This window comes from Staurois parvus, unplaced genomic scaffold (assembly GCF_062004578.1).
Source record: "Staurois parvus isolate SC_StPar_1 unplaced genomic scaffold, SC_StPar_1.0 ptg001162l, whole genome shotgun sequence".
Lineage (NCBI taxonomy): Eukaryota > Metazoa > Chordata > Amphibia > Anura > Ranidae > Staurois > Staurois parvus.
The window spans coordinates 3,263,935-3,288,091 of NW_028318958.1; the positions used below are offsets into that span (position 1 = coordinate 3,263,935).

Genomic DNA, 24,157 nt, shown 5'->3' on the forward strand with positions numbered 1-24,157 from the left:
CTACTGCAACCTTGCCTCTTCCTTGGGTTCCTCTGCTTCCCCTTGCTCAGTCTGAGAGTCCGGTCTTCGCATGGGCCAGTTCTTTGCCGGTCTATGCCTGTTACACTATAGATTTTCACAATTGGTTGGATAATTTTCACAAGCGCGGCATTGATTCACAATATTCACACACAATATACATAAGCAAACAAACGTGTAAAATGTATGCAATTAGATGTCAAAAGGGCCTTTCTAGCAGTGATCTGTGGTGGGAGAAAATGGCTTCTCAGGGCTAACAAGTTGGAAACGATTTAGAAAATCGGCTTTAAAAAATATGATGAACTAAATTGACATTTTAAATAAGACTGTGCTAGAATGTCAAAATTATGTTGACATTGTCACTGTTATATTTAGTGGATTCATATACCAAAATATCCTTTTTTTTTTTTTTTTTTTCTCCCAGCAGTTTGCAGAATGTTAATCCAGAGTCGATTGGGCTGAATGTTGAGATAATAAGATTTATTTCTGCCTTGCTAAAATATCCCTCCTCCACATTACCCTCTCTGGGGGATACTGAATGGGACTTTATCATGTGTTCCATGCTGGCGTGGTTAGAGGTAAGTTAACAAGCTGGCATTCCTTCCTCTTATTGTTGTGTGAATGTGCTTCGTGTCACTCCCCCAAGTGCTGGAACATCATTCAGCAAAGCCACAGACTAAGTAACCTTGTAGTGTGTGGTTAGGTTTCTCCTTAACCATGTCATGTCCACTGAACGTATCAAAATGTCCTGGATTAAAGTGGTTAAAACAATGTTCCTGTTGTTTCTCTGGGACAGGAAATGAAGAAGTGAATCCCCCCTTCCCCCGTGTGACACATAAGAAAAAAAACTTACAGGGTCACTTATCAAAAATAGTTTGGGCTATATAGATACATTATAAAGGAAGCCTATCATGATGGGAATACGTTGCTTATCTCTTCCTAAACGTGGGCTGCCTGGTTGTAATGTTGGCCGCCTTTTCATCAGTACTTTAAGCATCACTGGTGGGGAGCAGACATTTAGATCTGGAGTTTGACTTCAATACTTTCTAAAATTGTATGCCATAAGTGAAGTCAAAGGATAAGCACGATAGGGAGCATTTTTTTGGTGTTCTGATTTTGGCAGCCTCTCTATTTCTCTTGTATCGTCAAACTGCCAAAGTTTATGGTAGCACAGTGGGACATGAACATTGGATGAAAAGAAGAGCTTGGAGGGGGCAGGGACAGCCAATCAGGTATTGATTTATGTTTTTGTTTTAGAGGCTAGATTGTCACTTGTACTCTGACTGGTGTCTTTGGGCTCCACTTCTTTTTTTCATTTCACATCCACAATGTGATTGTCATAAACAATTTTTTTTTAAATTAGGTAACTTGGTGTATGTATAGAGAAAACTTTTTTTTTTTTTTTATGTTTCATATAGAGCTTGCAAAGATTTCTGATCTAAGGCTGGCCATAGACGGAGCAAATTTATTTCCTGCAACCATTGGTTGACATTGCAAACCCACCCGTGGAGCCGTTGTGTTCTCCCGGTGCATGTAAAATCCAGCAGGCTGGTTTTACCCAAGTTGATCGATCAACTTGGGTACATTCAGCCTGCTCATACATGGTTCAAATCTCAGCCAGTTCCTGCTGAACCGGTCAAGATTCCAACCGTCTCTGGCCGACTTAAAGTGGTTCTAAAGGCTCAAAGTTTTGCATGAAGGTAAAAAACCTATGTGCAGTATCCCCCCCAGCCCCCCCCCAATACTCACCTAAGCCCCTTCTCGATCCAGCGATGTGCACTGGCATCTCGGCTATCCTGGGACTCCCTCTTCTCATTGGCTGAGGCAGGTGCCATTGGCTACCACCACTGTCAATTGTAGCCAATGAGAAGAGAAGGGGTGGGGCCGAGCCACAGCTCCAACTGTGAGTGGACACACGGAGCAGCGGGTGCCCCCATAGTGAGCTGCTTGCTGTGGGGGCACCCAACAGGAGGGAGAGGCCAGGAGCGCCTGCATGGGACCTGAGAAGAGGAGAATCTGTGCTGCTCTGTGCAAAACCACTGCACACAGCAGGTAAGTAGAGACATGTTTGTTATTTTTTCTTACAAAAAAATTAAGCCTTTAGAATCACTTTAAGACACAAATTAATTGGAAATCACTGTTCAGCAATCTTAAAATGTATTTTTCACATTCTAGCATTGTAAGTGCCTGAATTTTACAGGCTTTCAGCCTTTTGCAGTCCAGGCTGGGAGAAGGAGAAGCGGCACAAGGAGCCAATCAGTTGTTCTAAATTGCTCATGTTAATCAGGAGCTTGCTGCTAGGAAGAAAGAACAGAGTGGTGAGAGCTGAGCTCCTCAGTCTGCTCCTTCTTTCTCTTTCCAGTCACAGGAGCAAGACTTGCAAGTGGTACACCTGTTTAGGGCCCTATGTGTTCAGGGCCAAATGCCTAGAATGCAGGTATTCTATGATCTGAGCATTTGTCCCTGAATGCATAGAGCCCAAAATGTGAGTACCACTTAATACAGCATTTGGCCTGCCATAGACTTTGACAGGCTGCAGGCAGTAGGGCTTGACATTGCACTTGTGCCTCCCGAGTACACTTAAATGGTGGGATTGCATGCACAGAAGCTAGACCCCCCCCCGTGTGCAAGGGGCCTAAGTGTTACTTAACTGCAGTAGACAAAAATCAGATCCCCTTCCCTGTTAGGCAGGCTGTACTGTGTAACAAAGCTGTGTCTCACACCTGGATAGAAAAATACAAAACCTTTGGCGAGCAAAACAGCTCTTATATATGTATTTCATCTTCATACTTTGCTATTTGCCTGTAGTTCATCTTTAACTTTAAGTCCCAGAAAATCCAAAGGAAGTGAGCAGAGCTCTCCTGATAGGTGTCACCGGAAGAGGGTGGCCTGCTGACAACCTAAATTTTGAATTTCCCATTCTTTTATGTCTCGGTGACTAGAATGGGCCCACAAAATATTAAGTATCTATAGCTACAAATTTTTTTAGCTTTATAAGTTTGTACTTCACACGTAGCTTCAAAATTGGTTAAGCATTTGCTGATTCTCTGTACAATCTTTATTGGCACATACGCAAGTTCATGCATATCATGCATTTTACAGCTAAATGATAACTTCATTCCAAGTATTTAGAATTTGCAGAATTTATTTTAGATTAATGGGGTGTCTGCATTGAGCATCTGTTTAATACATATGTCTCCGGGCCTTGTTTGGAAACGCCTAAATGGCAGTCGGGAAAACCTGATTGCATCACACACACAAATATTCCTAGATTGTCCTATTGATTGGGATTTATGTTATGACTAAGAGTTGCACATGATTTCTGGTGTTCTTGGAAATTCATCTAGCCCTTTATAGCCTGATTATTTGCTGTTAAAACCGATTTCCTCTCGAGGGCAGTGTTGTCCCACCAAACTCTCTCCCGCACTTTACATTTGCCTGATTTTGTTACAAGGGTTTTACATTTTTTGTCCATAAAAGTCTCTGCGTGCATAAAATGCCCAGAGATCAGGTCTGATCAGTGACAGATAAATCAGAATCCTGTGTTCTGTATTCCTCTGGTAGTCATTATAGGGATTATTCTGATTTACTTATTAAAGTGTAATGCGTTGCAGGTTACTTCAATTACAGATAAGCTGGAAGTATTCTGCTGTAATAAAGCTTCTCTTCTTATTTTCTGGTCTAATCAAATATTCTTCTCTTTCCACATTCTCAGACTGCGTGTGACAGCTCTGCTCTCTACCATCTACCACTTGTTCGACTATTTGCTTGCGTAAGTTGCAGCTTGGCATCGGATTTGTCTGGCTATTTTCAAGCTGTCACTGCAGGCGATGCTGAAAAGTTTCCCGCCAATCTTATCTCTGAGTGCAATGAGGTTCAAGCTGTCACTGTGGGCAATGCTGAAAAGCTTCCCGGCAATCTTATCTCGGAATGGAACGAGTTCTTCTCCGAAGGCATTCACAGTTTATTGTTACCAGTGCTGGTTAAAATAGCAGGTAGGTTCCATCACTGCTCTGGATAAAGGGGAGTTCCTTTCTCAAATAGAAACGTTCCTCAGTCACATTGAAAAAAGCATCTACAAGACAGCCCATTACAACTTAACCACTTCCCGTTCGGCCCATGTATATAAACGGCTGGATGGGAGCAGTGCAGGAGCGGGTGGCCGTTTATAAACATCCTCCCGCTTCCCTGCTTGTGCGTGCTCCCTTGGAGCGCTCGGCACCGATCGCTGTACGTGATCTCTGTGTGAGGTCCCAATCATGTGATCACTGATTGGCCAATCAGTGATCACATGAATAGAAGTAAGCAAGATGTCACTTGCTGACATCCTTGCTTACTACTAGTGAAATCTGTGAATGATCAGAGGTCACATGGTACAAGGCTACTCACAACAGCCTTGTACCATGTGACAAGCTGTGACCAATTACAGCTCACACAGTATTTCTCAATGGCTGCAAGAATGCAGCCAGAAAGAAGGAGAAATAATCGCTTTTCCAGCCTTTTATGGGTGTAAAAGCAATCAGTGTGAAAAAAAAAAAAAATCTTCATCACCCCCCACAAGTAGTATAGTATCACTATGGTGACACTGTATTGCTAGGGTGACAGTATGTTAAAAAAAACATAAATAATAACATAAAATAAAAATGTCAATTTCTTTTTTAAAAATTATAATTTTTGGTTATAAACTAATTTGGTTTATTTTTTTTTTACTAAAAAGATAGCTGAAAACTTTTTAGCCAAGATTTATGAAGAAAGATTTATTTATTTTCAAAATGTTTGGACTTTTTCATTTATACAGCAAAAATATAAAAATCCCAGTGGTGAATAAATACCACCAAAATAAAGTTTTATCTGTCTCAAAAAAATGCTATATAATTCATATGGGTACAGTGTTGCATGACCGTGCAATTGTCATTCAAAGTGTGATAGCGCTGAAAACTGAAAATTGGCCTGGACAGGAAGGGGGTGAAAGTGTCCAGACTTGAAGTGGTTAAAGTGGAAGTAAAGACAGATCCTAATTGACTCTAAACCTATGCTCAGCCACTTTCTAATCTCTGTAAAAAAAAAAAAAAAAAAGAAAAAGAATTGCTATACTTACCTTTCCTGCAGCCGCTTTGGTCTGGTATTCAGTGGCACCCTCTGTGTGCTGGAGACAGCCGACAATGGCTGGGAAATGACATCGCCCATAGAGTTACTATAGGTCTTCCATTGTCAGCTGCCTACACGCTCCTACACACTGAAGACAGCTTATCATGGGATCGGACTGGAGCAGCTGCAGAACAGGTAAGATTTTTTTTTTTTCTTTACATTGCTAGATAGATTAGGCTTAGAATGTGTCTGAGAGTAGGTTTAGAGTTAGTTAAGATTTGCCTTTACTTCCACTTTAAAGGGCAAGTTCACATTCATTAGAAAAGTGCAGTGGTCCACCTTCCATCGCACTATAAACTTAACTAGATACCACCCACCCAACTGTTTGCCTTGACAGCTGGGACCTCCTTTACTGAATACCTTCTCCTGGCCAAAATCGTCTTCAATGTTGGCCATCCATCAGAGTGAGCTCCCATAATCTTGTATAGAGCTGTACCCTTAGGCTCCATGTACACGGGATTCCTTTTGAATGATGGAAACTGACTGCTGGAAAACGAAGGTTAAAAATCGTCTGTTTAGCCACGTTTGCATACTGCATTTATGCGCGTTTGCGTTTAGAAGCGTTTTTTAAAGATAATCTTAGGAGACTTTCCAGCATGCACTGAAAAACAGTAAAAAAATGAACTATTTCAGACATTTTGAGAGAAATGGAGCAGAAGCAGAGGCAGCAGTGTTTGTTGAGATTAGCTGTCTTTTTTTTTTTTTTTGTGGTGTTTGGATGTGTTCCAACTCATTTCTGTGCAGAAATTATTGCAGCAGTGTCTAACATATTTTCTTTCATGCGAAACCTCAAAGTATGGTGTTCCAAGTACATTTGAGTACCGGGAAAACACTTTGCATGCATTTTTCATGATGGAAAAAAGGCTCTGGACAGAATCTGGAAATGGAAGAGTTAAAAAAAAAAAATTCCAAATGCTTCAAAACGTTTACAAGCGCTTGGCGTTTGAAACACTGAAAATCTGCTCTTGAACGCAAGTTTGGTGTGTTCAAAAAACCGACTGTAAACTCAGCTGCCTGTAAACGACATGTAAATAGCCAAACTTTACAGGTACTCAGGGACAGGTGCTCCGACCTGTACCTTGAGCCTGTTTGGGGCCCCCTAGATGTACAGAGCAGGTAACTATGACATCTTTGTTGTTTTTTTCTATGGAAATCCATAGATTCCCCCATTCGTGCTAAACACTGTGGATGGATAAATCATCTGCTGCCAGCTACTTTGCTCTGACAGAATACCTGAACAGTATAGTCACTGTTTGGCCGACTTTTATCCACCTGACTCTTGATCTTTCAGTTGAAGGTGGTTTAGCTGGCAGGTGTTGGCAGGACGTGGTATGGTCAGATTTTGCTTTGCAGCATCCTGTAAGAAAGGTTAACCATGTGTAGCATCATGGGGTACTGATAAGAGGACAAATTATAAACCTGTACAGAAGTCAAATGACTATTTACAACATGTCCACCAGAAAAGGAGGAAGCTGGCAGCATAGATGGTAAAGAAACTCATAGTTGAGATTTTATCTCCTCTCAGAGGAAGACCATTTACCTTTTGAAAGGGGAAGGTGGCAGGATCTTCCTTTTTTAATGTCTTTTTTTTTATGCTGGTTATTGCAAGAACATCTTAGAACACAGAAACTATATAATGCTTTTGCAAAAAAAAAATACTAGGCAAAGAATTAATACATTCTTAGCCTTAAAGTAAGCATGCAAAGCAAAAAGTTGATTTTACTCCTCAAGAACAAATGCATGCTTTTCTTTTGCTTCCCCACACCCTGCTCAACCACCAGGAGAAAAGGAAAGCCCTGTGTGGGTATTACCTTGACACACAACAGAGTGGCAGAGAATTGAATTGATCACAAGTACTGTATATTTTTGGGAGAAATGGGGGATTAAAGTAAACCTGATACTTTGCCCTCAGTGGGCAAACAAAGATTTACCTTAAAGGATAAGTTTAGCTTTGTAAAAAAAAAAAAAAAAAAAATAATAATGAATGCACATGTTTTTGAAGACAAACAAAATTGCATTCATTATTTTTATACACAGTAGCCCGTAAAGCATAGCACTCATGATCCGTGGATCGCAGATGCAATGTCAGACCCTTCCAGGACACTTCCAAGAGCTCTCTGCCTGTACCCCTGTGTGGACTCAGTTACTGAGCTGCAGGAAGTGACATTGGGCTATGAGAGTGCCCTCTTAGTCCATTGAGAACTACAAGACTGTCTTCCATGGTTTATTTGTTCACAGATATAAGGGAGAGGAACCCTTGCTTGCTGTCACTGGGGAAGGTGAGGACTCGGGGGGATGGAGCGTTGCAATATGCTACCTAAATATGGTTATAACATGTTGCTGAACCTATTCAGCTGCCCATATACACATAGCTTTTTTTTCCTTCAGCCTGCAGACTGAATGGAAAAATTCTAACAGATTCCTCCATCTACACAACAAGGAAGGACTAATCTACCAATGTGGCTGTTGTAATTTGGCAACTCGGGTCTGGTTGACCCGAAAAAAACAATGGCCAAAAATTGTTTTCATGGTCTGGCTCTGTTTTTTATTTATTTTTTTTTTATCCTGAGATAGGCATACACCTGGGTTGTCATTATGAAAGCTCACTCTTTCCATAAGTATACATGTTTGTGTAAGCCGATCATGAAAGCTTTGGGAGAGATGTTTCATAAAAAGAAAAAAAAAAAATCTTTCAGTGATCTGATCTTTCAAACACCATTTCATGTCTGTGGCTTGCCAAACTAATCTGATCTTTGCTGTCCAAACGTTTACAAATGCATGAAAAACACGCCCTGCATAATATGTTAGTGCTAACGCCTGTTCACACAAAGTAATTTTTCTGTTTTATTTATACATTCACTAGCAATTCTACAGTATGCTAAATATTTCACATTGCCTTCTAAAAGCTCTAGTCTTCTAAAAAAAAAAAAAAGGCTTTGTATGACTGCAATCCAATATCTTCACATACTGGTCCTTGCACTAATTTATGGACTACAATACTAGTACATCTGTGGAATGTTCCTTCTCGAAATAATTTGAACCCCCCCCCCACCCCTCTTCTTTTTTTTTTCCCTCTGTTTACTCTGTGCAGGGGAGAGCAAGGCTACAGAGATGTCTTATCAGAGCCCTGTGTTGCAGTCACTGGGCGAAGCTCTGCGTTACATTTCAAAAGAACAGCTGCTGGACCACAAACTCCCGGCCAAGTTTGTTGCTGGACAGAAGACTAACCTCCCTGACAGCTTGCAGAGCTTGCTAAATACCCTGGCTCCACTCTTGCTGCACCGGGAGAGAGCCATACAGATCACAGTTTACCATATGCTGAAAAAGTAAGAACACGACATGTTCCTTTTTTTTTTTTTTTTAATTTCCCTGCTATGTGTTTGTTTGGTTACCGTGTTCTCTTTTCTTTAATTCCTCGCCGATGACATCACAGCGTTCCTTATCTGAAAAATGTTATGCAGTGATTTTTACTCCAGTGCTCCCAGTCTTGTGACAAGAAGATTTTGTAAGAGAAGATGCATTGCCTAAAGATGTTTGACATTTTTCTTCCCCCCCAGGGAGGCATTAGATAATTCATTTAAGTTACGGACATGCACGCCAATCTTACTATTGCATGAAGTTTTAACTAATGTCGTCAGTAATAATACTCTGTACACTAAATCTTCAAAGGCAGTGAAAAGCTAAACATTACACTGGAAGTTGTAAGTTTGTATTTGCTGGTCTCCCAGGCCTGTAAAAAATGCAAGCTGACATTACGCTGGAAGCTGTAAGTTTGTATTTGCTGGTCTCCCAGGTCTGTAAAAATGCAATTTGACTGGGTTTTAAAGCATATAAAGTTTCTAGATGTCAACATTCTAAGAAAATTTCAAGCTAAAGCAGAACTCCAGCCAAAAATAACAAAATAAAAATGGATATCCCATTTAAAAGAGTAAAGTGAATGTAAAGGCAATTTTTTTTCAAGATATACTTACCTGCCCTATGCAATGATATTGCACAGAGTGGTCTCTTACCTCCTCTTCTGGAGTCCTCTCCACTCCTCCTTCCCTGCTGGGCTGTGTGCTTCCATAGACACTTACAGCATGTCTCGGCCACTCCCGCCACACAGAATTTGACTGACAGCAGCAGAAGTCTGTCTCCCGCTGCTGCCTGTGTCTCCTGTGAGATCAGGAAGAGGGGGGAGAGTGGGGCAGTAGCCAGGACAGCTAGCTTTGGATTGTGAGAGGAGGCAGGTAAGTGTTTGAGGGGGACCAATATTGTGGATTTTTTTTCCTTGATGTAGAGAGTGCATTAAGGTAAAAAAAAAAAGTTTGACTTTTAAACCACTTTAATTAATTAATTTTACTGTTTCTGCAATATTTATCATGAATGCAGAGCCACCCCCCCCCCCCCATCCCTTTTCCACGCGGTACTTTCTTTCCATTGCTAGTTTACTTTAGTCTGATACAGTGGGGCAAAAAAGTATTTAGTCAGCCACCAATTGTGCAAGTTCTATCACTTAAAAAGATGAGAGAGGCCTGTAATTGGCATCATAGGTAGACCTCAACTATGAGAGACAAAATGAGAAAACAAATCCAGACAATCACATTCGCTGATTTGGAAAGAATTTATTTGCAAATTATGGTGGAAAATAAGTATTTGGTCACCTACAAACAAGCAAGATTTCTGGCTCTCACAGACCTGTACCTTCTTCTTTAAGAGGCTCCTCTGTCCTGCACTCATTACCTGTATCAATGGCACCTGTTTGAACTTGTTATCAGTATAAAAGACACCTGTCCACAACCTCAAACAGTCACACTCCAAACGCCACTATGGTGAAGACAATAGGGGTGTTGAAGGACATCAGAAACAAAATTTGTAGACCTGAATCTGCAATAGGCAAGCAGCTTGGTGTGAACAAATCAACTGTGGGAGCAATAATTAGAAAATGGAAGACATACAAGACCACTGATAATCTCCCTCGATCTGGGGCTCCACACAAGATCTCACCCCGTGGGGTCAAAATGATCACAAGAACGGTGAGCAAAAATCCCAGGACCACACGGGGGGACCTAGTGAATGACCTGCAGAGAGCTGGGACCAATGTAACAAAGGCTACCATTAGTAACACACTACGCCGCCAGGGACTCAGATCTTGCAGTGCCAGACGTGTCCCCCTGCTTAAGCCAGTACATGTCCGGGCCTGTCTGAGGTTTGCTAGAGAGCATTTAGATGATCCAGAAGAGGATTGGGAGAATGTCATATGGTCAAATGAAACCAAAATAGAACTGTTTGGTAGAAACACAACTCGTCGTGTTTGGAGGAGAGAGAATGCTGAGTTGCATCCAAAGAACACCATACTTACTGTGAAGCATGGGGGTGGCAACATCATGCTTTGGGGCTGTTTCTCCACACAGGGACCAGGACGACTGATCCATGTACAGGACAGAATGAATGGGGCCATGTATCGTGAGATTTTGAGTGCAAACCTCCTTCCATCAGCAAGGGCATTGAAGATGAAACGTGGCTGGGTCTTCCAACATGACAATGATCCCAAACATACCGCCCGGGCAATGAAGGAGTGGCTTCGTAAGAAGCATTTCAAGGTCCTGGAGTGGCCTAGCCAGTCTCCAGATCTCAACCCCATAGAAAACCTTTGGAGGGAGTTGAAAGTCCGTGTTGCCCAGCGACAGCCCCAAAACATCACTGCTCTAGAGGAGATCTGCATGGAGGAATGGGCCAACATACCAGCAACAGTGTGTGCCAACCTTGTGAAGACTTACAGGAAACGTTTGACCTCTGTCATTGCCAACAAAGGATATATAACAAAGTATTGAGATGAACTTTTGATATTGACCAAATACTTATTTTCCACCATAATTTGCAAATAAATTCTTTCCAAATCAGCCAATGTGATTGTCTGGATTTTTTTTCTCATTTTGTCTCTCATAGTTGAGGTCTACCTATGATGCCAATTACAGGCCTCTCTCATCTTTTTAAGTGGGAGAACTTGCACAATTGGTGGCTGACTAAATACTTTTTTGCCCCACTGTATCTATCATCATTCATTCTGATTCCTATGAGCACATGTCATAATGGACCCAGCCCAGCCTGTGGTTAAGGTATAACTAAAATCAAAACTTTTTTTAGTTTTGGACAGAGTGGAGATGAATTAGAACACCTCCGTTAGGTAAATTCACTCTTTCTCCATTTACAGTTATGAAAAGTGAAAATAAAAGAATCCCCAAATTTTAATGTGTTCCCAAAAAAGTAGTAGGTGGGAAATTTTCCAATGGGGATACTACTTCTGGTGACCTGGGGATCCCAAAGGAATACCCTCCATTTGCAGAGATTTTCTCCCTTCCTGTTTTAGCTATGGGACAAGGAGTGAAGTTAAATTTCCCCAATGGGACACAGATGGTGAAATAAGATGACTCTGGTTTTAAACTTTCTTACTCTATCCAAAATTTAAAAAAAAGGTTTGCCTATAGTTCTACTTTAAAGAACATGCAGCAAAGTAATGAGTTTATTTTACCCTCTCCATCCTCATGTGTCCTGAAGATTTCTACTGAAAGCAGAATAATTAGGACAAGGGACATGTCATACTATCTGTAAGTTATGCCCCTTTTGCTGAGTTTTCTGTTATTCGTTTCTTCCAAACATTGGATTTAACTTCATCGAGGATCTAAAGAAATATGGGCTAAACCAGCAATGGGCAAACTACGGCCCGGCGGACCTTTTAATCCGGCCCGCGGAGCGTGATACATTGGCTGTCAGGATGTGTGTAGGCGGGGCAGCGTGACGAACGTGAGGGGAGCTAGGCTCCTCTCACAGTCCGCCCTGAAGACCGGAACGGCACGGGATACATTGGCTGTCAGGATGTGTGTAGGCGGGGCAGCGTGACGAACGTGAGTGGAGCTAGGCTCCTCTCACAGTCCGCCCTGAAGACCGGAACGGCGCGGGAACACGGCGAGAGGAACGCGCGGAGCAAAGGTAAGTGAATTGACACGGGGGACTTGGCTTACTACTTGGGGGGGGGATAGTACTATGGGGGATGAAATACTATATGGGGGATGAAATAATATGGGGAATGAATTACTATAGGGGGGATGAATTACTATAGGGGGGATGAATTACTATAGGGGGGATGAATTACTATATGGGGGATGAATTACTATGCTTACTATGGGGGAATATTACTATACTTACTATGGATGACACATACACATCATTCATCTACTCTTGGTCCGGCCCCCGGGTCCAATATATGAACCCATTGCGGCCCTCAAGTCAAAAAGTTTGCCCACCCCTGGGCTAAACCTTAATGCAAAATTGATACCCAATTAGAGCAGAACTCCATGCAAGGTTTTTTTTTTTTCTTTTAATTTTTTTTCTTTTCATTTAATTTTTCAGAATTCCCTTCACTTCTCCATATTAGAAAAAAAGTAAATCTTGCCCATCTCCACTTACCCTCTCCATGCTCCAGCATTGTTCCCAACCCCTTCTCTGTCAGCATTGGCAGTGCTCTTTTGGACAGAAGGACACTTGTCATTTTACCCTTTTCTTGTGAGGCTAACAGTACTCCAATTACATAAGCACTGTTCAATCCTGGAAGAATGCTCTTCCCCATCACCAGAAGTACTGGTGATGTCATTGGAATGTCTAAAAGACTGGAGGGAAGGGGTTCTAAAAGCTGGAGTTCTGCTTTGGTTGGACACTAACCACTTCATTCACCAATTGTTTGACTGGAAGACTGCCTAAGTTCTTGGTTCTCACTCGAAGTCCTGCTGGGACTTCCCTTCATTTACCACTAGGAGTGTGAGGCAGAAATTAAAGTGTTACTAACCCCAGGACCCAGCATTCACTGTATCTGGTCTCCCACAGTACACACAACCTGGAAATGCAGTTTTTTTTAGTAAGTATAAACTGCAAAATACCTTTTCTCATCAACAGAGCAGTCTTGTGACTTCTATCAGTGTCCAGCAGAGCACATGTTAAAGCTTGTAGGAGGAGTTTTCATTGTCCCCTAGTAGTATGCAGGACCCCTGACCTCTGTCTGGACAGTGCTGATTAGCCCTGTGCTGATCACATGCACACTCCCAAGAAAAAAAAAAAAAACCTCTCTAGCAATACACACCTAACTGAACATGTGCAGAGTGACTCCACACAATATGTCTTATCAGGAGATAAGAGGGGAACACTGGAAGAAGGGGAGGATCAGAGAAATCAGGATCAAACCGCATTTTTACACAATGCAGAGGATTAACCCCTTAGATTGCACAGTGAGTATAACAAACATGCTTTACTGCATATACAGACTGATTTTACTGTTGTGGGTTTAGTAACACTTTAGTTGCTGGACCCCTGAGTCATCACAGACGGAGGTAAACCAAGGAACTGCATAATGGCAAACTCCTAACTGCAGATCCTGAGAGATAGTTGCAAACCACTTAGTGAGTCATTCCCCAGCAGCCACCCAAATCTCACATTTCATTTATGTGTGGAATCTGCCTTTAAAGTGTATCTAACCCAAGATGTTAAGTGTGTGCTAAGTAATTAGCCACTGCTTCAACTTCTCTCCTTTTTGTCTTGCTACAAAGGTACAGTGTTTCAGATTCGTAATTGAGGGAGAGGTCAACAAGGCAATGCTTCGTGGTGACTGTTGACACTATCTCGCCAAAGTAATTTGAATAGAGATCAACAGCCCTTTATGATACAAGATGGAGCTTTTTTGCATTTGCTGTATATTGTGACATATCAAACGATTTCATGCAGACTTTTAGAGTTGCTTAAAGGTCCTCAGAAACCATTTCAGATGGTACCACTGTTGGCAAACTTGTGGCCTCACCATCAGCCACGTGGGTGCATTGGCCACACTGGATCCGTCTTCTGGTCAAACATTTAAACTAAAAGAATGAAAAGGCCACGCCTCGGCTAGATTCTTGTTTTTTTTGGTTTTTTTTTTGTTTTTCTATAATTTTATTCAGCATATACAACGTACTGTGCATGACGCCACTCATTAGACGCTGCTCATTCTCTGATGCATTTACTCTGGAAAAGGCTTAAATGTATAAGATGATAAAGCCCCTTCTGGTGTTAAACTTCTCAAAGGAAGAGGAGCTGAGCCTAGGTTGGTGTAAAGTAGAATGCATTGTACAAGTGGAATAAAGTTCATTGAAAGAAAAAAAGGGTCTAGTGGAGTTTCAGCTTTTTGGTGTTGCTTCTAGAAGGTCCACTTGAATTGCTTCTTGAATTGTATCTTCAGTACGGTGCAAACACCATGTATCATGTTATCCTGTAAGAACATAAGTCTAAGACCCATCTTTTTTAGGATAGCTTCTATATAACCTATTGTTTTTGAAATGGATAAAAATTATATTACTTCATTGATTTTTGGGTGGAATGTTTACGTAAAAGTATTCCCGGGAACAGATCAAATACTTGCCATCGTGACAGAGCTTGATGATTGTTGAAAGAAATATGGAAATTGTCAACAGCTGTAGGAAACTGGCAACAGATGTTATTGGAGATCCCTGTGGGAAAATCTCCACATCAAAGACATAAATTTACCTGACATTAGTTTGTATTTATGGTTGGACTACTCTATGCTTGTTAATTCAGCACCATTCCAGGGATATTCTTCAGTCATGTTGAAGATGGATTCTTTGCTTTTTTAATGAAGCTATGATGAATGTTTCATTATATTATGAAGTGAAAATGATGTTGTAACGTTTGATATAAAAGGATTTTTTTCCCCAGTATATGCATAATATTTGCCCCCCATGTTTGCAATACAACTGCCAGCAATCAAAGGTGGCATCACTTGCCGCTTATGGGTCTAGCTCCAAACTTGCATTAAAAGAGAACCTAAGGGTGGTGTCCTCCCTTTCTGGAAAAAAAAACATGAGTCTGTCATGGTGACCATCTTACTTTGAGTCATTGATTCAAAATAAGCAAGGGAGAATGTCACCAGCACACCAAGGATCACCAATATGGGTCCAAAAGTTTTAATAAATGATCACATAGTTACAGCAAGGCAACGTTTTGTAGTCTCGCAGGACTCCATAAGGCATGTGATCCAAAATAAGGTTTAATAAAACTTTTGAGACCCTGTCATTTTGCCCTTTTCAAATTGGCAGTGTCTGTGTACAGCCTATATGCTGACCACTTCATATTTATTTCTCTGCTCCTCCCCTACATCTCCTTCCTCCTTTGCAGCATGACGTCACTTGGTGGGGAGTGGTGAGGTCACCCCCTCTGTCACATTACATTTCTCAAGGCTTGCCAATTGGCCATTAGGCTTGACTGCATCATGGGAGGAGGTCACACGCACCCAAAGCCAAATCCCCCTTTCACACTGATCTTGTGCACTTCTCCCGCAGCGTGGACCCCGCATGGTGTACCGGCAGTTTTTGTCCTGCAGGGCTTTTGGTGCACTTTTTAAAAAGTGTAACAAAACCGTGGGATGGAATAGACTGCTGTGGCAAAGCACTGCTAACCCTCCCAAAAACCAAAGGTACGTGGCTCTGCATGTGGGCTGGGGAAGAAGTCAATAGAGGCATTAAGGTACCGGTTATTTGCCACAATAGACACAGGAGGAGTGCTGGAGGTGGTAATATAAAGTGGTCCTGGGGAGGTGGGCCTTTAGGCCTAATGCACACAGGACATTTTTGTAGCTTCTCTTGAGGGCATCTGGCTTTTTTTTTTTTTTTTTTGTTTCTGCCTGTAAACGCTCCTGCCGTTTAGCCTATGTGTTCATGTACACATAGGTGTTTAGAGGAATTTAGTGGCAGGAGCTTTTAGAGGCATCCAGAAGCAGCGTGATGTGGCAGAAAAAACTCTTGACATATGTAAATGGGTCAAAATGTGTGTTATTGCTTGGTGTGTTAAGTGTTCATTCATTTCAATGGCCAGAAAAAATTATTGTGTCCAAGGTGATGAATTAAAATGCGGCTAAATGAGCCCAAGCGCATTACAAGCATCAAGTGGTTTTGTTTTGTTTTTGGTTTTTTTTTTGTTTTTTTAGCCCAAAACCCGCTGTCAAATGAGGAAAGGTATCTAGGAGAGTTAGAAAATGTCCTGTGTGCATGAGGCTTTGCGCAGACCCTGTCACTTTGCTCTGAGCATCCTGACTCCTGCTTAGTCCCCTACAATATATACAGATACACGTAATTAGTTGCCGTTTCTACAGTGTATTGGCATTTGGTTACTTTTTACCTAAGGGCAAAATCGCACTGCAATGCAGAGTAGCTGGAGTGATTCACCGCTGTGGCCACTCTGCGATCCCACCTGCAGTTAGGGGGGCAGAATGGTGCATAATTCACATCTTCACACACACTTTTTTTTTTAGTTTAACTTTATGGTAAGTGTACAAAACGTACACTTCATTTACTGCAATGTAGGGCAGTGCGGTGCGCTGTGCTGCCTTACGTTGCAGTAGAATTCAGCATGGTGCTCTGTGATTAAAATGCACCATGTCTGCAGCACTAGGCTGCATTGCAGTATGAATAGATCCCTACAGTGACAGATATTTTACAATGTGGTAAAACGTGTTCCACTGCATATAGTGGGATTATTCCTAACCCTGATGAAAGACAGCTGTTTTTTTCAGTTACATAGTTAGTCTGGCTGAAAAAAGACCAAAGTCCATCCAGTTTAACCATAGAAAAAAAAAAAGTTATAATCCTATACCCACAGTTGGTCCAGAGGAAGGCAAAAAAAACAGCAAAGCATGATCCAATTTGCTCCTGCTGGGAACAAATAAATTCTTGCTGATCCTTCCTGATCCCCCGAGAGGCAATCGGATATTCCCTGGATCAACTTTACCTATAAATGTTAGTATCCAGTTATATTCTGTGTATCTAGGAAATAATCCAGGCCTTTTTTGCTGCAATCCACTGAGCTGGCCAGAACCAACTCTTGAGGGAATCTATTTCACATTTTCACAGCTCTCACTGTGAAGAAACCTTTCCATGTTTGGAGATTAAATCTCTTTTCCTCCAGACGTAAAGAGTGCCCCCTTGTCCTCTGTGATGACCTCAGGGTGAATAGCTCTACACCGAGTTCACTATATGAACCACTGATGTATTTATACATGTTGATCATATCCCCCTTATGTATTATACATGGAGATCATATCCCCCCTTAATCTCCTCTTCTCAAGAGAGAATACATTCAGTTCCTCTAATCTTTCCTCATAGCTGAGCTCCTCCATGCCTCTTATCAGTTTGGTTGCCCTTCTCTGTACTTTCTCCAGTTCCCCAATGTTCTTTCTGTGAATTGTTGTCCAAAACTGAACTGCATATTCCAGATGAGGTCTTACTAATGATTTGTACCGGGGTAATATGATATCTCTCTCTCTCTCTCTCTCTCTGGAGTCTATACCTCTTTTAATACAAGAGATGATTTTGCTCGCTTTAGAAACTGCAGCTTGACATTGCATGCCATTATTAGTTGGCAATGAAACAGCTGCTAACATTAGCTCTTATACATAGATAACAAGCAAGTTTGCAAATCTTACCTATTTCTTCTCCTTTCCTATGCTATGAGAGTCGCCATTGGGCCCAGGCCAGTGCTCTGTAACTGCAGACATGGGAGAATATCAAGTAAGGCACCTCCTCCAGATTCCTGTCTATTTCAATAATTGTTTGGCAGGAGTCATAACTGCTAAACTCTGTACTACCTGCATTCACATAACCACTAAAGATCACAAACTACTAGAACCAGACATGCTTTGTTAGTTGAGTGACAGACTAATCCACGTGCGTGTTTTAAAATGCTTAGAGTCAGTTCATCTTACATCTTTTTCTGGAAGGGTGAACTAACACTAGATCCCTTCTTCTGGCCCTCGCTGTATTTGCCTCCGGTGCTTCTGAACTGTCAGGACCCCTGCAGCCGGTTTAGCGGTCTGGGGATTTGAAATCTGTGTTCTCCCCCTTCTCTATGCAGTGCTTCTGGGATTCTGATTAGTCAATGCCATCACGGTGAATTGATTTTGTCCTAGAAGCGCTTCACAGAGAAGATAGAGAAGCGCGGGGATTTCAAATCCCTGGACTGTTGGAGCGGCTGCAGGACTGCTGACAGATCAGTACAGCAGGGACTGGGAGGCAGGGGATGGTGTCCGTGTTAGTTACCGTTTTACATTTTATTTCTGTAAAGGTGACCAAACACTTTTAATTTGTCATTGTCCTGCAAGGTTTTTGAGAAGATATAACAGACCTGTCTGCATTTTTTTACAGGATTATGGTCGATTTGCCCGTGTTTGATGAAGATCTTAAATCTGATGAAGAAGAGGAACCCGTTTTGTAAGTCTTAAAATGTATCTAATGATATTTCTAGCCTGCCCATAATTTTAATAAGCCAGGAAGATTTTATGACCTCGGATTGACAGCTTTTTTTTTTTTTTTGTTTAGAAAGCCATTCCTCCTTTAGGCTCCATGCACGCTAGCATTTTTTATAAGCTCAAAAAACGCTAGAAAACAAAAGCTGGATGAAAAATGCTGATAATAGCTTTTTTTGTGCCAGCTTGTACTAACATTTTAGTAGTGTTTTGGAGCAATAGTGTTTTATTAGCTGATTTTATAGAACATGTAGCCTCCATGCACACAAGCGGTTTTTTTAAGCTCCTAGAAGCTGTTAGCATTTTTTTTTCTGCTCCTAGAAGCTAAATAGTGTTATCCTATGTGTCCATGCACACTATTTTAGGCCAAGTTTAAGAACAGAAAAAAAAAAATGTTTTTGTAGAGATTTTGGGAGCGTTTTTCCAGCAGAAAAAAAGCTAAATGCTACTAAACTGCTCCTAACAGCTTTTTTTTTTCTAGCTTTTTCTACTGTAAAAATGCTTCTAAACGCTGACACAAAAACGCTATTAGCGTTTTTCATCCAGCTTTTTTTCTAGCATTTTTTTAGCTTATAAAGAACACTAGTGTGCGAGGAGCCAAAGAACAAAAAGCTCTAAAAAAGCTGTTAGAAGTGTTTTTACTTAAATAAAGGAATGCGCTAAAACCACAAACTATTCCTAATTTAGTGTAGAAACATTAGTGCAAAAGATATATATATCTATTCTCAATTAATATAAAAAAAAATATCAAAATTATGTGCAAAACTATTTTTTAGTGCATAAGTAATTTAAATAATTAAATCAGTGAATATACAAATTGTCCAATTTTGAATTTCTTCAAATGTCCAAACAAATCCTTTTCAAATTCAAGTGCTCTCAAAGAAATTGTGCCAAAATCCACCACCAAAGTAAAGTTGGGTAACTCACCAGAGCTCCATGCTGATCAATCTCTAGATCAGCAAAAAACGCTTTTTGCTCTGGGAGCAGATGCAATAAATCAACTTCTCAGGTGTGATGATCAATAGCTACACAATCATCCATAAGGTAGGTATCCACCACTCAATATAACGGTTCCAGGAGCATTATATCACTCTCTCTTTTTATATCTCTCCACCGAGGTCATGTTTGGGAATGAAAGAGAAAATCATGGTGCAGCCAGTTTTTTTATAAAAGTATCCAACAATTTAATAAAGATTTACACTCACAAAAAGGGTGTCTTCACCAACACCAGTATAACAGCATAAAACAGCAAATGGTATAACAGTCTCCTGTTCCCCGTACACTCACTACAGCGCTCGTGACTCAATCCTCTCCACAGACGTCGGCATCCAGCAAGCCAAGCCCTACTAGTTTCGTCATGAATGACGTCTTCAAGGGGTGCCCTTTTAGCGCATTCCTTTATTTAAGTTATAGCACTAAGAAATGTATTTGGTTTCTTTGAGGTGGAATTGCTGCTTTAAAGTATTAAGGGTGTGGCGCTTTTATTACACTTGTGATAGAAGTGTTTTTAGTATCGTTTAGGAGCGCTCAGCGTTTTTTGTTTTTTTCTGATGGAAAAATGCTCCCAAAAACTACAAAAATTTTTTGTTTTCTACTGCTGAACACTGAAGCGTGAAAAACGCTACTAGCCTAAAATAGTGTGCATGGACACAGGATAACACCATTTAGCTTCGAGGAGCAGAAAAAAAATACTGATAACATCTTCTAGGAGAAAAAACACTAGTGTGCGTGGAGCCTAAAATTGGTGTCTCAGTTTAAAATAATGCCGTCGGATTCAACCAGTTAGTCATGTTACATGGATTTTGTTCAGAGATTCCAACAGTGAGATCTCGGTACTTGAGTTTCTAGCTCCACCCATGAGGAATTCTGAAGAGGAAACAAGGGGTAAATCCCTCAAACGGAGCCCCCCAAAAAAGTAGAATACCCAAAGGAACTACAAATCTTTCCTTACTCTCACCAAAACTAGAAAAGGTTTTTGGCTTGACATATTTTTCAAAAGACTCAATAGACGTAAAGGGAACTGCAATTATGTTTTTGGGGTGCAGAAAAGTGACTGCCATTCCGTATGTAAATTTTCATATCTGTGTACATGCACCGCGTTGCCACTAATATTGTCCGCCTCTTGCCGGTAATCTGCAAACAGGGACCGCTGCTCTCTCTGTGCAAGCAGCTATCTTGCTCCATCTATGCAACCAGCAACTCCTTCAGCATTGGGCATGCACTTTGCAGGTTACTGGCTGGGGACTGACCATATAAATGGCAGTGGGGAGTCGCACAGAGTTATGACAGCTAGGAAATTGGAAAAGTGTACTTTTGCTGCACCTTGAAATCCTGGGTGCAGTTTTCTATAAGACTATTGACTGGGCTATAAAGAGAACCTCCTATGAAAATGCAAGGTTGACTTATCTTAAAGCTCCACCCCCAACAAAATACCCAAATAAAGCCAAACAAATGCAAGAAGATGACTTGCCTCACACCCAACATCCAGTTGCTTTATGTAGGTGCTGGTTATGTCCCTGACCTCACTACAGGATCCTGGGAAAGCTATGGATCCAACATTTTTGTAAAAAGACATTCCCTGTGCAGGAACATGTTATTGTGGGATATAGGATTCTCATGTTTCCAGTTTATTTAGCTGGTTGCCTGAAGTTCCAATTTCAATAGCTGAAGTATAACTAAAAGCAAAACTTTTTTTTTTTTTTTTTGGACAGAGTGGATTATAACACCTGTTTTTTATTGCTGTCTGTGCCCCATTGGAGAGATTCATCCTCTGTTTGCAATGATTACCATTATCATCAAAAGTGAAAGAAAAAACCCTACATTTTGAGTTGTCCCTAGAAGAGTAATGGGGATAAATTTTTCAATGGGAGCACTAATTCTGGTTGTCCCCAAAGAATACCCTGAATTTGCAGGGATTTCCCTCCGTTCCTGTTTTGGTTATGGGACAGGAAGTGAAGATAAGGCCGGCCATAGATGGTGCATATTTCTTTCCTGCAACCGAAGAAATTGACACAATTCCCCCATCAACACAGACCGTGCTGACAGGGAAATCCCTGCTACCAAGCAATTTTATTTTCTGGGTGGGGGGGGGCGCGCCATCCCCACTGGGAGAAGACAGTGAATTGCAAGTAAATCTGGCAGGCTGGTTGTACCCAAGCTGATCGATCGATCACCTTGGTACATTAAATACTAAATCCAGGACCCTGCATTTACTGTATCTGATCTCCCACAGTACGCAGAACATGGAAATGCAATTATTTTAGTAAATCTAAACTGCTAAGCACCTTTTCTTATCAGCAGTTAGAGCAGTCTTGTGACTTCTATCAGTGTCCAGCAGAGCACTGGCTAAAGCGTGTAGGAGGAGTTTTCATTCTCCTCTAAGAGGATGCAGGACCCCTGACCTGTCTGGACAGTACTGATTGACCCTGTGCTGATCACATGCACTCTCCCAAGAAAATAATCTCTCTAGCAATACACACCAAACTGAGCAGGTGCAGAGTGACTCCAAACCTCTGTTCTATCAGGGGATATTTTAGGGGACAATGAAAGAAGGGGAGGATCAGAGAAGACAGGATCAAACATCCTTTTTAAACCATGTGAATAATTAACCCCTAGGTTGAATAGTGAGTATTACAAGCATGCTTTACTGCATATACAGACTAACTTTACTGTTGTGTGTTTAGTAACACTTCAAGCCTGTCCATACACTGTTCGAATCCTGGCTGGTTCAGCAGGAACCGTCCAAGATTCAAACTGTCTATGGCCCGCCTAAATCTCCCCAATTGGACAAAGATGACAGAAAACCTGACAGGGGTTATAACCCTCCCTCATGCTATCCAAAATGATTAAAAAAAAAGTTTTGCCTCTTTTAGTTCTACTTGGAGGATGAACTCCAGAGAAAAAAGCTAAATACTCAGATGAAATACGTACACTGCTCCAAAAAATTAAACAAACACTTTTTAAGCAGAGTATAGCATCAAGTCATTTAAACTCCTGGGATATTGATCTGCTCAGTTAAGTAGCAGAGGGGGTTGTTAATCAGTTTCAGCTGCTTTGGTGTTAATGAAATTAACAACAGGTGCACTAGATGGGCAACAATGAGATGCCCTCCAAAACAGGAATGGCTTTACAGGTGGCCACTGATATTTTTGTCCCTACACATCTTTTTCTGACTGTCTTTCCACTAGTTTTGCATTTGGCTAGCATGAAGTGATACCTTGACCCCACAGAGGTTGCACAGGCAGTCACGTGCCATTGCCAGAAAGTCTGCTGTGTCTCCCAGCACAGTCTCAAAAGCATGGAGGGGATTCCAGGAGATGGGCAGTTACTCTAGGAGAGTTGGACAGGGCTGTAGAAGGTCCTTAACCCATCAGCAGGACTGGTATCTGCTCCTTTGTGCAAGGAGGAACAGGATGAGCACTGCAGGACGCAAAATGACCTCCAGACGGCCACTGGTGTGAATGTCTCTGACCAAACAATCAGAAACAGACTTCATGAGGGTGGCTTGACAACCCGACATGCTCTAGTGGTGCTCACTGCCTGGCACCATAGAGCTCGATTGGCATTTGCCATTGAACACCAGAATTGGCAGGTCCGCCACTGGTGCCCTGTGCTTTTCACAGATGAGAGCAGGTTCACCCTGAGCACATGTGACACATGTGAAAGGGTCTGAAGGAGCCATGGAGAATGTTATGCTGCCTATAACATCGATCAGCATGACCATTTTGGTGGTGGGTCAGTGATAGTGTGGGGAGGCATATCCATGGAGTGACTCACAGACCTCTACAGGCTAGACAATGGCACCCTGATTGCCATCAGGTATTGGGATGAAATCCTTGGACCCATTGTCAGACCCTACACTGTTGTAGTGGGTCCTGGGTTCCTCGTCCTGACAATGCCCGGCCTCATGTGGTGAGAAAATGGCAGGCCATAGAACGATAAACGAAAAATCGGTCGGCCTCGTTGCCAATGCTGCCACCCATGTCAGCCGTTTTTCATGGATTTTCCAGCATGACCGATAAAACTAAATGAGAAGATCCACAAAAAATGGCCGACGGGCTGGCCCCACTAATGGCGTGATTATCGGCTGATTTTTCGTGCGGACAAAAATTTGGCAGATAAACGACCTGTCTATGGCCTGCATATGCAGGCAGTTCCTGGAGGATGAAGGAATTGATAGCACTGAATGGGCCCCATGCTCGCCTGACCTAAGTCCAATAGAACACTTCTGGGATATCATGTTTCGTCCCATCCGATGCCGCCAGGTTGCATCTCAGACTGTCCAGGAGCTCAGTGATGCCCTGGTCCAGATCTGGAAGGAAATACCTCAGGACATTGTCATCTCATTAGGAGCATTCCCCGACGTTGTCAGGCATGCATACAAGCACGTGGGGGCCATACAAACTACTGAGGACCATTTTGAGTTACTGCAATGAAATTTCAGAAAAATAGACTAGCCTTCTGCATCAATTTTTTACATTGATTTTCAGGGTGTCTTTGAATTCAGTCCTCTGTAGGTTAATAATTTTCATTTCCATCAAACGATGGGGCATCCTTACATTCCTAACACATAACCCAGTCCATATCAGTATATTTGATATTTTTCCCCATTGAGATCTGATGTGTTTTCAAAGTGTTCCTTTAATTTTTTTAATCGGTGTATATGGGAATTGTTTG

At 41.7% G+C, this 24,157-nt stretch overlaps 1 protein-coding gene across 3 annotated transcripts in view; it reads left to right on the forward strand.

The window, feature by feature from the left end:
* The window catches only part of LTN1 (listerin E3 ubiquitin protein ligase 1), a 158,332-nt gene that overhangs the window by 97,017 nt on the left and 37,158 nt on the right, over positions 1–24,157 (forward strand). For 2 of the 3 annotated variants that reach the window (XM_089659523.1, XM_089659525.1), the window contains exons 21-24: positions 443–596; positions 3,734–4,013; positions 8,258–8,492; positions 18,381–18,446. In XM_089659523.1, the coding sequence (XP_089515649.1) occupies positions 443–596; positions 3,734–4,013; positions 8,258–8,492; positions 18,381–18,446 (735 nt within the window). The remainder of the gene's footprint in view (positions 1–442; positions 597–3,733; positions 4,014–8,257; positions 8,493–18,380; positions 18,447–24,157) is intronic. The other variant, XM_089659524.1, reaches the window with a different exon arrangement.